This window comes from Oryza brachyantha, chromosome 5, assembly GCF_000231095.2.
Source record: "Oryza brachyantha chromosome 5, ObraRS2, whole genome shotgun sequence".
Taxonomy (NCBI): Eukaryota; Viridiplantae; Streptophyta; class Magnoliopsida; order Poales; family Poaceae; genus Oryza; species Oryza brachyantha.
The window spans coordinates 241,685-257,217 of NC_023167.2; the positions used below are offsets into that span (position 1 = coordinate 241,685).

At 37.8% G+C, this 15,533-nt stretch overlaps 3 protein-coding genes across 5 annotated transcripts; 2 read left to right on the forward strand and 1 right to left on the reverse strand.

Annotated features, from left to right (window-relative positions):
- On the forward strand, positions 1-2,788 carry LOC102711430. Its single transcript, XM_006653886.3, has 5 exons — positions 1-731; positions 982-1,052; positions 1,717-1,822; positions 2,270-2,402; positions 2,484-2,788. Exons 1-5 carry the CDS (start codon positions 652-654, stop codon positions 2,616-2,618), a joined length of 525 nt encoding a protein of 174 aa, XP_006653949.1. The 5' UTR covers positions 1-651; the 3' UTR covers positions 2,619-2,788.
- A 287-nt stretch (positions 2,789-3,075) lies between these two features.
- Positions 3,076-10,227, reverse strand: LOC102711699. 2 transcript variants are annotated; one of them, XM_006653887.3, is made up of 8 exons: positions 10,102-10,227; positions 8,506-8,644; positions 8,257-8,375; positions 6,958-7,353; positions 6,011-6,823; positions 5,006-5,218; positions 4,040-4,222; positions 3,076-3,494 (listed from the first exon to the last, which is right to left on the reverse strand). In XM_006653887.3, exons 2-8 carry the CDS (start codon positions 8,642-8,644, stop codon positions 3,441-3,443), a joined length of 1,917 nt encoding a protein of 638 aa, XP_006653950.1. In that variant the 5' UTR covers positions 10,102-10,227; the 3' UTR covers positions 3,076-3,440. The 2 variants fall into 2 exon arrangements, with proteins under 2 accessions (XP_006653950.1, XP_015693255.1); XM_015837769.2 differs by lacking the exons at positions 8,257-8,375; positions 8,506-8,644; positions 10,102-10,227 and adding an exon at positions 8,151-8,206.
- Positions 10,228-12,216: 1,989 nt separating this feature from the next.
- LOC102711974 (protein PHOTOSYSTEM I ASSEMBLY 2, chloroplastic) lies at positions 12,217-13,422 on the forward strand. 2 transcript variants are annotated; one of them, XM_015837452.2, is made up of 4 exons: positions 12,217-12,395; positions 12,482-12,541; positions 12,627-12,673; positions 13,025-13,422. In XM_015837452.2, exons 1-4 carry the CDS (start codon positions 12,261-12,263, stop codon positions 13,110-13,112), a joined length of 330 nt encoding a protein of 109 aa, XP_015692938.1. In that variant the 5' UTR covers positions 12,217-12,260; the 3' UTR covers positions 13,113-13,422. The 2 variants fall into 2 exon arrangements, with proteins under 2 accessions (XP_015692938.1, XP_015692939.1); XM_015837453.2 differs by having other exon boundaries at positions 12,220-12,371; positions 13,025-13,421.
- Positions 13,423-15,533: the final 2,111 nt, after the last annotated feature.

The following is a 15,533-nucleotide window of genomic DNA, read 5'->3' on the forward strand; positions in this document are numbered from 1 at the left end:
AAGAGTCCCCTTCCATTAATTCCATTTCCCACCTCAACTGTTGTCTTCATTTGAGGGAGAGATTCAGACACGAACAACCACACTCCTGCCTCAAATCAATCGGTTGCCTGATTCTTTTTTGTCAGATTCAGATCTTGCCAATGGGCTAGGATCGATTTCGTCCGCTCCCATCTTTGCAAAAGAAAAAAAAAACTTTTCCGCGCAAGCAATTCAAACCCAAACCCAAACCCAAAAAGGTGGGGCCTTTCTTCCGATTGAAGTCACCCGCTCAAAATCCATCCCTCCGTCTCCTCTGCAAGCTGGGATTGCTGTGTTTTCCCCGTTTGTTGGATTTGGTTTTGCATCCCTGCTGCAAGGCCAGGCGTTTCTTGGCTCTCGAGGGCAGGATTTGATCCTTTGCAGCGGCAGCAGAAGCAGGTGGTGCTCCTGGTTTCTTGGTGCCGCATTTCTCGTCGTCAAGCCGTGCCGGTGAAGAGAACCTCCATCTTTGCGTGTGCATCATCGCTGCCGCAGATCGGCGGAATCCATCTCTGAGCCGTACATCGGCATCAGCTTCATCGGCGACCGGCGACGCGAGTTTCCCCTCCGGCCCCCTCTCCTGCTTCTTTTCCCCTATCCAAAGGCCACCAAAAGTTTGGCAAGAAAAAGAAAATGTCGTTTTTTACGAGGATTGGCGTTTGGCCATGGATTCAGAACAGGATCGTTGATCCCGTGATGCAAGTAATCAGAAGGTGTGTTCCCCTTCTTTTCATCCGATGTTACGCCTTCATGCTAGATCTGCTACACACTTCTTCGCTAAATGATTGATTAATTGTTTCATTTACTGTTCAATATATTGAAGCAGCTAATTCCTCTTTTTTTTAAAAAATCATTATGTTGGTTTCACAACAGTTGAATTTGTGTTTTTAGCGATTAGCATATACTCCTACTCAGCTTCAGTTTGTCCTGGGTTGCTGACAACTTTCTTGTAATGTTGTGCAGGGGAGCAGAGCCAAAGCAGCTGGCTTTCTCTGCTGCTCTTGGTGTGACCCTTGGGATCTTTCCGATATGTGGTAAGGCGCCTCTCAAGGCTCAAGCCTTTCTGCCTCAGCATATCTTTATTTTACCAGATTTTTCTCATACAACTAAACAAAAGAAGAGACCCAACCTAACTGAGTTGGCCATAGATATTTGGGGAGGATATGATTCGATGCACAATACACGTTTAGGTTGGGTAGTTTCGTTGTAGCATGCTATTTGCTATTCTTTACATTTGACTGGCTTTTTCATAAGTTGGAGTGCCTGCCTTTTGATCCTGAATACTGCCCCCTGTCTCACTGTCAATGACTTCCTGCTCCATTGGTCTTCAAGAAATAGCGCAGAATCCTTTTGATGAATATTACACGTACATGTAGGTATACTGAATCTCTCGTGAAATTTGAGGTACAGGATTCAGTGCTGATGCGGTGGTAATAGTGTTCTAATTCTAGAAAGATTGATTCTGGTTGTTATCTCAGAAATGTGGAGTACCTACGTGGAGTAATTATCGAGCTTAAAAGTTTTACAACATTTTTGTGTCGATGATGCTTAACCATGCTGTTTATATCCTACAAATGAAACTGTCAGCACTTTTCACTGTGTGACATGCTGTTGTGCATTGTGCCTGCTGGTAAAGTGACAATCCTGTCATATATGCCTCAAAACAACATGATGTATCTTGTGCTTTCATGATTGCAGGAACCACTGTTATTCTTTGTGGAGTTGCAATAGCAATGTTGGGAAGCCGTTGCAATGCTGTAACTGTCATGGTTCTAAATTTCGCTGTTACTCCTGTTGAGCTGAGGTAAATTTGAGTTGTATTCAATTATTGAGAAGGCACATTCTTGTTGTTCTATCTGTTTGCACGGTCTCTTATATATACACCAAACAATATTGTGGCGTACTGCATCATGAAATGGCCTTAGATGACCGTGGATGCTTGGTCTTCAAGCTTTGCTTTATGATATGATAGGTTGTGGGCTCTCTGATGTCTTTTGAGTTTGGTTAGCCCAAGTTTCCCTACTTGCTACTCTGGTATTATCTTACAATTTGTACCTTTACGAATTATGATCATCATGCGCATACACCCCCAGTCCATTTCTTCTATATGATTTTTTTGCATGCAGTACAATTTATCAATTTAGCTGTGCACTTGCATTTAAATGTATATTTTGGTTGTAAAGTACTAAAGCTACCTAGTGTTTCCATGTGTTTGACTATGCTAATTCATTACTGGTTATGTTTTGTTCAGCTTGATTGTCCCTTTCTTGCGTTTCGGAGAAGTAATCACAGGCAGTGGGCACTTCCCTTTGACGGCAGATGCATTCAAGAAGGTTATCACTGGACAGGCCTCAAAGGATGTGATGCTCAGCATTGTCCATGCGGTCAGTAAACAGCTTCATCCATGCTCGTGCTGTCTTTTGAGAAAATACTGACATGAGAACTGCTGCTAATGTGGATCATAGATGCTTGGGTGGCTGATCTCTGCACCGATCGTGCTGGCTGCACTGTACATGGTTTTCATCCCTTTCTTCAAGTTTCTGGTCGACAAGTTTGGTGGCGTTCCGTCGAGCCCAAGGACACCGATCAAGTTAGTGTAGCCATTTTGTGGTTCTTTCACTGCTGCAAGTAATCTGACTAATACAAGGTTTTCTGAAGCTGTATATATCAATAGTATGTGATGTCCTCAGATTGAAATTGGTCCCTGCAACATTTTGCTGGGCCGTCCTGGACGCATGTGAATAAAATCGATCTTCAGAGGCATATGAAAGTTTGGCGTCTGCCTGTGTTATTTTGCTAATTTGGGTCAATCTTCTACCTTGTTATTGTCAGCCTGGTCCAGTATTATTTCGCTCTTGACAGGGCCATCATAAATCACCTGTATTTAGATTATGCTTGCTTCTCAATGATAGCAGAAAGCATATGGGTTATTGTGAAATCTCATGGCTAAATTCATTTGGCAATGTTAAATCTCGTTTAAGATTTATGTCGGCATTGCTTTGCTCAGCATAGGCGGCTGAGTACTCGAATAAACAAACGTACATGTCAATAGGAATCAAGATCACCCGCATAAGAGATGCACATTCATCAAAATGATTATTCACGTAGACGATGGTATTATTGCCTACAGAATTTTGTTTGTTCTACTCAATTTCATCAGACGCATGTATTGTATCGAGGCAGTACAAATGGACCTGTTACAAACATTCAGATTCAGGGTGTTCAAGTCTTGTTCTAAAGGTAACCCACAATGATACGTGGTGTTATACACAAAATACCGTGTAACATTACAATTGTTTGTATTGCTCTGTGAATCATCCCATCATTGGACTAACCCGTTTGGAAGAAGAGGGCAAAATCTTCAGCTGCTTCACTGTCTACACAACTTACTGATTTTAGATGCACACTGTCACAATCTTAAGTTAATCCCAAGTTCTGTAGAAACTCAAGCTCTGCATGCTTTCCTCCAAATTCTCCTACAAACAGAAACAAGCAGGATCAGAAGATACCTCACAATTGTAAGAGATGCTACATTCTACGATGGTTTGGCTCTGAAACACTAGGCCCAACCGTGGAACTTGTATGGAAGAAACTGGCACAATTCCGAAAGAAGTTCCAAAGTTCATTTCTAGGTTCACTTTCTCTATATTTTCCTCTGTAGTAAGTATATATGTAAAAAAGCTTCCATTATCTAAAAAAGTATATATGTTCCCAATTTAATTGATCAGAATAGTGAAAACTTAAACAACATGGTTTGGGGTCATCTGGTATCCAACAAAACGATCTACTTGTCAATTCTCTCCACATGTTAATTCTCTCCTTGAGACACACTGAAAAATCGTGAAGTTTCTCCATACAAATCTTATCTTAGGAAGGCTTTGGAGATTATTCGTTATAATAATGGGCTCTTCTACATAATGAGTTAATGACATGTGGACTTGGCAAGCAATCACTATAGTGCCCATAGCGTTTGACTGTTCATAAAAATATCAACACATAGATCTAAATGGAAAGCACATACCACTGATATTGATCTGAAGTCATCAGAGAACCAATCTTGATTGATTTGTTCTAAATTTCTTCCCTTCTGGGCACGACGTATGTTTTCCTTTTCTTCGTAAAAATAGAAGTCGTCCAGAATTGATGTTCCCTGGTGATAAGCCTTGAAAATATTCAACATATCCAGACCCTGGGGCAGCCCAATCTACAGAGGACACAAAAAGTTGCTGGATAAAAATATAACAACACGAACGGATAAAAGATATCAAGGCATGGAATTACAAGAACACACTAGTCAAGAACAGAATTTGACATCATGTAGAATATTCATAATCTGACAGGGACATTTCTTCAGAGGGATGCACATAAAACCTGGCAACCTGCTACATGCACCTATTTAGAGGGGGTGACCGTTTTGCTTTTCTAGGAGAAAAAGTCAAACGACATATTTACAAACAAAAAATAATTTATGAATAAAATCTTTTTTATGCGTGTTCTTAGCGATATAAAAGCAAGGCTGCAAAATAAACTACGATGAGAAAAACCCTAAAGTCAACTCCAAATTTAAAGTTGAAATTTTAAATTTTAGCTTATAAGCATAAGTAGAAGCGAAAAGATGAGGCTGATGATAGTTAAGTCTCCATTTCAGTTTCAACTCCTTTCGTCCCAAAATATAAGGAGTTTTAGAGTTGGGCATGGATATTAAGAAATTTGATAGAATTGAATAAGGAAATGCTGTGATTGGTTGAGAAAAGAAAATATGTGGGAAACTTTAGTGGTGAAAGCATATGATTGGCTGAAAAGAGAATATAGGTCATAGGTGTAGAAGTTGTTATATTGGGATAAATTTTGAATGCTAGAAGTTGTTATATTTTGGGACAGATGGAATATGTTCTCTACTATACTAACAAAAATGAAAGTACTCCATTTCTAACTGAAAGAACCCTTTCAAAAAAAATGTCTCAGAAGAAAGAAACAAGCATGGTACCTCCTGAGTGTCCCTACTAAAAGTAACTACTTTGCCTTCATTATTTTCAAGAAATATCTCTCTGAAAACCCAATTTGGGATGTCCTTTATAATGTGCCACCTTACAGGGAAAAAGCCATTCCATTTATCCTGCTGCCAAAAGTCCATGGTCTTCTTGAAATCAACAGGACCTAACATCTCAGCTAATCCTACAAACTGCCCACTGGTATTAACCTGGAAAGAAGGGATCATAATAAAATAAACTATCTTGAAAATTTGCTAGATGATGAAACATACATACAACAGATAATATTGAATGCTTCAGGCACTTTTTATTAACCATATAAGAAAATAGCCATACAGCAGACAAGATGTGGAGCTCCTTCAAGAGCTTTTGGTTGCCACATGATATAAAGACATAGAGACACAATATGCTTCAGGTATAATTGGTGAAGGAAGTGGATTAAATCTTCTGGAGAAGCCCATTACTTAATTTAATGGCAGGACATTGTGACCAATATTTTTCAGGTAAAAACAGCTCTTCAGATGGTGGGGATTATGGCTGAGAAGGGAATTCTACTGAAATATTATCCAATACAAAGATATCAGAGCCATTCCCTTCTAATCAAACAAGCTCTAAGGAAATTGAATTTATTGTTGAAATAATTAACCAAATCAAAAAGAAAAAATCTGGAGCAGGTTATTTGTAGAAGTTGGGTCCGTGGCTATCAATCACTGTAGTTTTCTTAAGAGTACTCATTTACCATGAAAATAAACTCATAAAATGACCATAAGTGAAGAGTTAAGCCATAACAGCCAGCCATCTTAATTTCCTAAATATAAGCCAAGAAACTAAAAAAAAGAAATGCACAAAAAAAGAGCACAAATGTCTGACTTAACTATCATATTTAAGCATTACACACAGCAGGTATTAGGACGAAAAAAATATCTCAGTATTATTTTTGGTCCTATGAACATTTTTCTTAAGGATAATAGTTAGAAGAAGAGCATTTCATCCATACTGACCGAAAAGAATAGGAATATAGGGCACCTTTTGCCCTGTTCCTTCATTAAAATCTGAGCTTCATGAAAAGCAGCATCCAGCTTATTGTTACCATTTGGAGTACTTGCCCAAACATTGTATTTGATACATTTATGAACATCATCTTCACTATATGACTTTATCATAAAGAACTTGGCATGTTCGTACTGAACTGTGAACTCTGGTCTATTAATTTGATCTCTGCAGACCAAAGGAGGCATGGAACTATTCTTGGTAGATGATGTTGAATCATTCAGTTTATTTGCCCTGGGTCCACGAACTTGGTCCCTTATATCCTCAGAACTTCTCCATGGGTTATCCTTAATAATCCTGTAGTGATCAGTACTGCTTACAACCTTGTTGGCCGCCCTAGGTTTTGTCATAGTATGTCTGCTTGTGATAAATTTACCTTGTTTGTTCCTAACGCCCCTGGAAATGTCCTCTCTTAAACGGGCATTTCCACGAGAAGCCCCTTGCTGGTAACTTGCCAATTGATGTGCCTCAGCATCATGGCACCATTGACCAGAATGCAAGGAGATCTTATCTTGGTAGTGCCAATGGTGAGACAATGATGGGATTTCATCACCATTGAATTGTCTCAGTGATGAGGTTTCAGCACCACAATCCCATATACTTGGATATAATGGAGCTACATGGCCATTACACTTCTTAAAAGACAATGATGGTATCTCATTGCCATACTCCAACCCTCTTGGTGGTGATGAGCCTCTATTATCAAAGCACCATTGACGTGAGATCAGAGTGGTCTCATCCATGTAGTTTGCCCCTTTGGCTGTCTGTTTCAATGGAAATTGTCATGATCAAATACTCCCAAATACAAATAATCTTAATTATTTTCTACTTATGTCAGATACAGAAAATATATACAGCATTCGCCACTCCATTACAATTAACACAATCAACAATGTACCTGAAGGTGTTTAGAAGATTGACCATTGAAGTTTGAGAAGGCAGTAAATCGATCAGATCTTCTGTACTGTTTGGAATCATCATCTGGGTTAAGACCAACTTTAGCTTCATCTGGATACCTTCTCATGTGACGAAAATCAGTAGGATATGAAAGGTAATTTGACCTTGCACTGAGGTTGTTGTTTTTGGTTCTCATTTCCCAAACTACAGACCCTGATGCATCTGGGCTACTTGGAACTACTTTCAGCGCAGAAGATTTTTCATAAGAACAGCTTGAAGTAGAAAAGTAAGGCTGCTGCCTATGATATATTCTTCCCAGTGTCCTTGCTTCCTTAGAATATCCATGTGATCCAAGGTCAGTAACATAGTTGAACTTTGAAGGCTGTTCTTGGTAATCCTGAGAATGGAGTTGTTTCAAAACAGAGGAAAAAAAGGTGTCACCTAATCAACAAAAGCTTTAAGTTTCAATCCAGTGATATTATTAATGAATTGCATGTCAACATTGAAACACAGTTGTCTTACCACATTGATCCTGGATGGCAATTTTATTTACCATGGCATCTACTAACAAGGGAAATATTTTTCAGAACCTGGCATTACTCACTGTAAATATACATTTATTATTTGATTCTGATGAGAAACAGATCAGTTTTGGCCTTTGGTCTAAAAAAAATATTGTGTCATAAATAAAGGGGCATGGTTCAGACCAAGTGAAAGTTGGAAGCGCGAATAAAAATCCAGCAGCTACTCATAGTTAATTAAAGGAATAGAATTGCTTGCTTTCCTCCCTGCCTTCAATCTACGATTAAACCCAATGGGTGGCATGCACACCTGCATGACCAACCGACTAAGCTACATTTTGGTCCTCACTTTTATTTTTTACTTCAATAAAACTAAAATTTTGAAATCACGCAAACAATTTAAAATTCTATATCTGTTCCTGAACTAATTGAGTGATTAGTACAATGTATTAGGGTGTTGAATTATTTCAGACTTAAGTTCTTTATTTAGTTATTCTACAAAAAATCTTTGTTACGAACTGGAGTGAGTCAATAACTCAATGTATGGGTACCAATTGAGGCACTCTAATTCAAGTAAGCAGATCAACTAAAAATGTGCCTTTTTCTAGTTTATGTTGTGTATTTGGTTGATTAGTTGAACTGGTGTGGATTAATAGGTACCCCATATATTTACCTTGTGAGCTATTCCCATCCCATTATCTATGTTTCTGCAAGATATGTCCCTTCCCTTCAAATGTTCTCATCAACGATAGTAACAGAACAGATAGTTGGTACCATACCAAGTTCGATGAACCCCTGTTAGCATGAGATGGAAACTGGTTATCCTTTCTGTATATCATTCCATCTCCTGCAGAATGAGACAGAAATTGGGTGTTGTTTTCACATTTCATGCCATCCCCTGCAAAATGAGACAAAATTTAACTGCAGGATGCATACAGAATAAAACAAAAGAAAAAAATCACACTATGAGTGTACAAAAAATAGCTTCAAGTAGAACTAGATTTATTTGGAAACTACACGATGCATACATGGCCAGTTTGAAGAGATGAAGCCTCGCTGGACAACCATGTCATTCCTGGTAGTGTTTCTCATGGAGCTAGATGTAACATTTTTTGCTTCTGGTGATGTTGATAGCACTATGGTTGGCCAATCAAAATCTTCCTGCATCTGTCAATCACAATAAAAGTAAATGGAAGAACTGATAATAAGATGGCCAGTTCTTAATGCTATGATTGTCCAATTATTGCAACTGGTCAACAACTAGGGCAAAGTATCATAAAAATCATCAGTAGAAGATAGGTTGCAGTAAGATCATTGGAGAGGGTGGTCATATTTATCTCTTACAATTTCACATGCAAGCGCTTTCTATTCAATCTCTGCTTTGGTAGTTACAGTCTGGCATCATTCAGCAGTCATCAGGCATAATATATTTATAAAAAAAACTAGTTTTTTTAGGAAAATTGTAAGGATACCATTATAATTTTGTAAAATTAGAAATATGTCATCCTGACCCACATGTCATTGACTCATGCGGGCCCCATATGTTATTGAGATACCAATGACACATCTCTAACTTTGCAAAATTATAATGGCACGTTTGCAAATTTCCCGGGATAGCAATAGCAACCTTGAATACTAACTTTCCTAGAAGATCAAGATTCAATGCAACACTTCATCAAATTTTAATCTAGAAAGACCATGTTTCAATAACAAAAAATATTTTCGCTAGATTGTCACAAAAAATCCATGCACCAGCTATATGCTAGGGGAAGTTCTACCTTTGCTTTTCCTTTGCAAAGAACTAGCTGAAGCAAAGTTCAGCTATGGAATTTCAGTTCTAACGGATAGGATTATGACATGGGTAAAAGGAAATGAAGCATTGTCAGAGACCTCATCACCCCACCAGGCCACCAGTCAATGAGACAGGGAGAACAACAAAGATGAATGGACAACAAAGGAACAATTTAAATTCATCATAGTTGTAAATAAATAGGCATTTCCCACAAATTGTGTGTTTTCTTTTACTTTTCCCAGCAGTAGATGTAACCAGTACTTGATTGAACCTTTATTTGCTCGTTAAATGAGACTGTTGGTAGGAAGCACGTCTGCATTCGTTTATGAGTGGTTCGACGGACAGTTGCATAACAAACTGATCAAAACATACCGAAGAGCAGAAAAAACAAGATCGAAAAGTTTCACTACTGTCCTTTCTGCTCAGTCCTGTCAGTAGAGAAATCAACGCGCAACCATAAGGCACAACATTTTTACATCGATCGATCGAATACGCTCTGAACAAGCCAACATTGTTCGACTAAGCCCTACATCCAAAAGCAAAGATCAAGCCTCACCAGTTAACATCAGGTGTACTGAAGAACATTGGACACAGACATGACCCCCAGTGGTGATACAAAGGGAATCCTTAATAACAATAAAAGACAACCAAAAGATATGATTTTTACCCCAGAATTGAGGGGGTAAACCGGCAGTGGTATGCCAACCAGGAACAGATTGATCGATCTTGCCATCGATTATCAGAAAGAAACGGCAGGAAACACAAGGGGAGCAGTAAATAAATAATGCTAAGAAGGAGAGGGAATCAAATGCAGGAAGGGGAAGAAGTTCACCGTGCGCGTGCGACGAATCTGATGATGAGGAGGAAGGAGGCGACTTGGACGCAACGGCGAGCGAGCGAGCGATGAGGCGACAAGACGGGAGCAATGGGAGGAGGAAAGCTTCCTCCTTTCCTTCCTTTCTTGCAATCTCTCTCTCCTCTCTGCTCTCTAGGCAGCTAGGAGTAGTAGGGCTTTGGGGAACCAACCTCTCTGCATTGGAGCTGCAACTGCAAAGCTTCCATTTTCTTCAATCTAGGCCATCCAGAAGAAAAATGACGGTTCAGATATTGCATTTATTACCACCAGTCTCCCCCCAAACTCGTCGCAATCCTCGGTGCTGCAGGCTTGGATCATTTATACTGACGGTTGAGAAGCTCAGGCAGCAAGTCTCTGTTCTTTTGTATCAACTATCATATCCTGTTTTATGATTCGTTTCAATCTCTTTGGACTGATGGTCTAACTTTTTTCTAATCAGTATTCTGCTCACCTATGCAAAAAAGTGAGTTATTGATTTGTATTATGCATAAATTTCTTAGACCATGTTCACTTGTGTTAGTTGTCCGAGCTAATCAACCACGATGAACCATCAACATACGATTAATTAAAGAGTAAATTTAATAAAACTATATATGATTTGATCAAATTATCGTAAAACTATATATCTAAAGTGATGTGTTATAAAACTATATATATTTAAAGACAAATATCGTAAAACTATAGATTTAAAGCAAAATATTACAAAACTACATATTTAGTATTGAAGTTATCACAAAACTATAGATACAAAGCGAAATATCCCAGAACTGCATATTTAGTATTGAACTTATCATAAACCTACATATATTAGAATTTAAATCCCTATCACTACCATTGTGTTGGAGCTATAAACACTATAGTTTTGTGATAGAGGTAACACTAAACATATAGTTCTTGAATACTTTTGCTAGTAAATCTGTAGTATTGTGATATCCAACATAAAAAATTTGTAGTTTTACGATAAACTTGGTACTAAATCTGTAGATCTGTGATTCAATGAATAACTTAAATACGTAGTTTTGCGATAGTTTAGTGAAATTATTCGTAGTCTCTGAAATTTACTCTTAATTAAATGCTAACTATTATAAACTCTAAAATAAATTTATTTTTTAAGAAACTTTCATATATAAAGCTTTTAAAATAAACATACAATTTAATTGGAAATTGTGCCCAAGAAAAATAAGGGAGTAGCCAAGCCAACTAGCGCAACCAAATGGTGCCGGTCCTTATTACGATCTAAACGATGATATGCATTTTTTTTCCTTAAAAATACTACCTAAGCTCAGCAACATGTTTTTCATGTGACAAAGTTGGTTGTGTGCCGAGTACTCTTGTTAACCCGATTGTTGAGAACTCTTAATATGTTTCCAAGAAATAGAAAACCTGATGCTTGCATGGATGCTTTACGATCCGGCTCGGCTAATATTGAAGCTCTCGTCAGATATTCCAGGAACAGATTTTGGTGTTGTTGGAATGCGTGATTTCTGTAAGAACTTTACTACATGAAACCGATTTCCTCGTTTTAAAAGCTAACGAGGTAAAAACTTAATTATTACAGACAAACTATCAATCCTGCAGGTGCTGGAGTTTTAGCCCTTAAGCCTCAAAAGAAGTACTGAATTTGCTACTTCTTCAGCTATTGGCAGTGCTGAGTAACTGAATTCCTGGATCCAAAACTCATCAACCCAGGGAAAATTCAATGTCCTAAGCACTGACTAGAGCATGAATCCAAATGCATCATGCAGAGGCAGAGCAATGACAAGGTACAGCAGTGCAGTTATTCAGCTAATACCCAATTCAGCAGAGCTAGCCATCAGTGCCACTTGGCTCTTAGCAGCAGCTTGGCACACTCACATCACATGCATATACGAGTAGCTGGCAGATTCATCCAGCCAAACAGCCGCATCCCTATCCAGAGCATATGGCCACAAAGCCTCACAACACAAGGACCATGCATAAAAATGCTGGTACATAATTAATAATACTGCATCCATGGCTGCTTTTTATTTTATTTTTTATGGCTCCAAATTCTTCCAGTCGCTTTCTTTCCCTGTTTGTCTTTCTTCCTAGGCTTAGGTATATGAGATACATCATCTTCTTGCCACTCTGAACTCAGCTTTTGCATAGATAGCATTATGGAGCTTTCTTTGATCCCCTTCAGGGCTACTGGTGCAGCAGCAGCATTCACTGCACCCAAGAGGATGGTGGCACCAGTCATGGCATCCAAATCTGGAGCCAAAGTGAAGGTCTTCCTACAGACTAATTTTCAAGTAGTTTCTACTAGTTGCCTTTGATATTATCTTCTCGATCGGGAGCAGTTGGCTGCATATGTTCTCTGAATGAATTGTAACTTCAGGTCTCTGCCGGTTGCAAGACATGCAGAGGAAAGGGCGCAATAGAATGCCCAGGGTGCAAGGTATATATGATGATCTCCGAAAATTAAAGCAAGCGGGTGAGGTTGCTAGGTATGCCTTGATGTCTCACATGATCAACTGATGCAGGGCACTGGAAGGAACAAGAAGAATGGGAACATATTCGAGAGATGGAAGTAGGTTGCTGCTCTATGTTCAATCTTACCTCTCTCCTGTCTTTAATTATATCAATCGGCAGAGACTTTTGACAATTCGTATTATATAAAGAATTATGTAATTATTGTTTTATTATGTTATGATTTATTTTATTATTGAAGTAATTTTAAGTATGATTTATAATTTTTCATAATTAAACATTTTTTCAGAAATAATTCATAATTCGTATTTACACAATTATTTTTGAATAAAATGATCGATGAAACAGATGTTTAAAGTTAACAATGTTAACATTAAAAATGGAAGGAAGTAGCATTGTCATGCATGTTGTGTAACAAACCATGTACTTATTATGTATGATTATGCTTCAGGTGCTTCGATTGCCAAGGGTTTGGTCTCAAGAGTTGTCCTAGCTGTGGCAAGGGAGGGCTCACACCGGAACAAAGAGGTGAAAGGTAGAAGAAATTGACAAGAACAATATATGCAGACGCACTGCACTGCATGGCGCATGCCAGTACCATTACGGTTAAGCTTGATGTAATAAATTATCTGGTGGTAATTCTTAGCTAGATTAGATGGATGACAAGGTATTTTGCAATCAAGAAACTTGTATATTTGCACCCTCTGCTTGACATCCAAACTCAGATAATTATGCCAGGCCGAGCTGTGTACCTTTTTGAGGAAACCTGAATACTACAGTGCATAAATATCTGGAAAAAGTACATGTCTTCTTTCGTCCAAAAATACAAGTGAATCCATGTGTCCGAAAGAAACTCACATTCAACGTTTGTTCAGGGAATCGAAGTGTCTGAAATTACAGTCCTCCTCTAGGCATTCCACTGTGCAGATTCGTACCACTTCTTCATTAATTACTCACTCCATCCTAAAATATAGTAGTATTCACCTTCCTAATTCAAATTTGAACCAGGGGGAACTCGGAACAAAAGAAAGTATGATACTAAGGGAAATATAACGGTATGGTTTTGAGATATACACGTTGGAGCTAAAATTCGGTGATGCTTTGTGTGCATTTGAGTTTCGGTCTCTTTTTTCTTTGCAAAGGCTAGGTGCGGCCGTTTAAGAGTCAATACTTCATGTTAAAATACAACTTTCATTATCTAACAATGGTATACAAAGAGGTGCCAAATTGACTTATAAGTTGATAATGCCATCTAGTCAAAAAATGACTTTTTAGATAGTCTAAAATGAAGCTGTGCGCACCTATTATTGGAGTGTCGTTTCACAAATGAAGTTTGGGCAAGATTAAGGAATTGGGTACAAATTCATTTCATGCTACCGGGGGAGGAGGACCTCCCACTGGGGGAATATATGGTGGCTGGAAGCACAAGCCCATTGCCGAAAGGGGTACAGGAAAAATTTTGATGCCCTGGTACAGCTAACGTGCTAGATGGTGTGGAAAGAAAGAAACAACCGCGTTTTCAATCAGTCACACAATTCAATGGAAGACGTGGTGCAAGGTAGTAGAGATGAGATTGAAGTTTGGAAGGTCGCGGGTTTGTTGAAATCAATTAGTGAGTAGTCAGCTTTAGTTTTCCTTGCCCGGTTTGTCGGCTGTGACAAACCAGGCCAGCATCCACAGCTTCTTGTCGATCTCTCTCGTAAACGAAACAAAAATGTAAATTCTCCCTCTTGATGAATTTGGCCACCCATTCTACGGTTGGCCCCGCCAAATAAAAGTCTAAAATATGAAAGAGAAGAATAGGGAAGGAAGCACTGCTTTACCATTTAGGAAAGGCAATATATAGTTGAAGAAATCAAATGTGGACTTTAACTTAGGGATATGATAAGTTATAAAAAAAGATAAATTTCACAAAAACTATAAATAATTTAACCAAACTATTACAAAACCACATATATAAGGGCGTGTATTATAAAATTATAGATTTAATATTATTTTTCACAAAACTACAAATTTAACATCAGTTTTATCCCAAAACTAAAATTTTTGTAACTTGAAAAAGATAAAAGTGGAACTCTAAAACCTGAAATTCTTTGATAGGTCACGACTAAATCTATAGTTTTGGGATACAAAGACCTAAAATCTGTAGTTTTATGATAATTTTGTTGGTAAATATATAGTTTTGCTATATACAACCTTAAATTGCTGTTTTTTAAAACTTTTTGGCTACATCACTTAGGTAGTCACATCCTTAAAATGTAGGAGCAACATTCTAAACTTGTTAAGTTGTGTCACTTATTAGGATATCGAATTGGAGATAACAGTACACTAAGCTGTGCGTAAATTATTGAGAATATTGTTTGAACTAGGATCTGTGGAAATGATATTTGCTTTTGAGGGCCTTGTTTCAATCATATGTTTTGGGGGAATATGCACAAATCCACTTGTGAACCGCCTAGAGTGCATTGGTGGTTTGGACTAGTGATAGACACCAAAGCAGGTTTAGGATGCTACCTGTGTACTTTGAGGGTAAAAAAAACCCAAGTACTACCTCCGTCCCAGATTATAAAAGATTGAAATTATTCACTTATAATTTTTAACCATTTGTCTTATTCAAAAATTCAGTACAAATATAAAAATATATAAGTAATACTTAAACTACTTTTAATAATAAAGAAAATAATAAAATAAATAAATAAATAATACTTTAATTTTTTAATAAGATGAGTAATCAAATATTACAAATAAAAAGTCAAAATCCCTTATAATCTGGGGCGGAAAGAGTACATACTTCTTCGGTTTTAAAATAACTTCATTTCTACTCATCCCATACATATCAATAAAAGACTGTACTACCCTTCTGTTTATTAAATCATAATGTAATTGACCTTCGTTTTATCTAGTCGCAACATATTTTGTTCCATATGTTTTTTTTAACTCCAATATAATAATGATTCAAA

Bases quoted from the DNA above. Each gene is read 5' to 3' on its own strand.
- LOC102711430 (XM_006653886.3), top strand. From the start codon at position 652: ATGTCGTTTTTTACGAGGATTGGCGTTTGGCCATGGATTCAGAACAGG. The intron at 732-981 runs GTGTGTTCCCCT...AATGTTGTGCAG, and splicing joins GTGATGCAAGTAATCAGAAG to GGGAGCAGAGCCAAAGCAGC. The intron at 1,053-1,716 runs GTAAGGCGCCTC...TCATGATTGCAG, and splicing joins TGGGATCTTTCCGATATGTG to GAACCACTGTTATTCTTTGT.
- LOC102711699 (XM_006653887.3), bottom strand. From the start codon at position 8,644: ATGCAGGAAGATTTTGATTGGCCAACCATAGTGCTATCAACATCACCA. The intron at 6,824-6,957 runs GTACATTGTTGA...CCATTGAAACAG, and splicing joins AATCTTCTAAACACCTTCAG to ACAGCCAAAGGGGCAAACTA. The intron at 3,495-4,039 runs GTATGTGCTTTC...TTCTGTTTGTAG, and splicing joins ACTTCAGATCAATATCAGTG to GAGAATTTGGAGGAAAGCAT.
- LOC102711974 (XM_015837452.2), top strand. From the start codon at position 12,261: ATGGAGCTTTCTTTGATCCCCTTCAGGGCTACTGGTGCAGCAGCAGCA. The intron at 12,396-12,481 runs GTAGTTTCTACT...TTGTAACTTCAG, and splicing joins TCCTACAGACTAATTTTCAA to GTCTCTGCCGGTTGCAAGAC. The intron at 12,542-12,626 runs GTATATATGATG...CAACTGATGCAG, and splicing joins TAGAATGCCCAGGGTGCAAG to GGCACTGGAAGGAACAAGAA.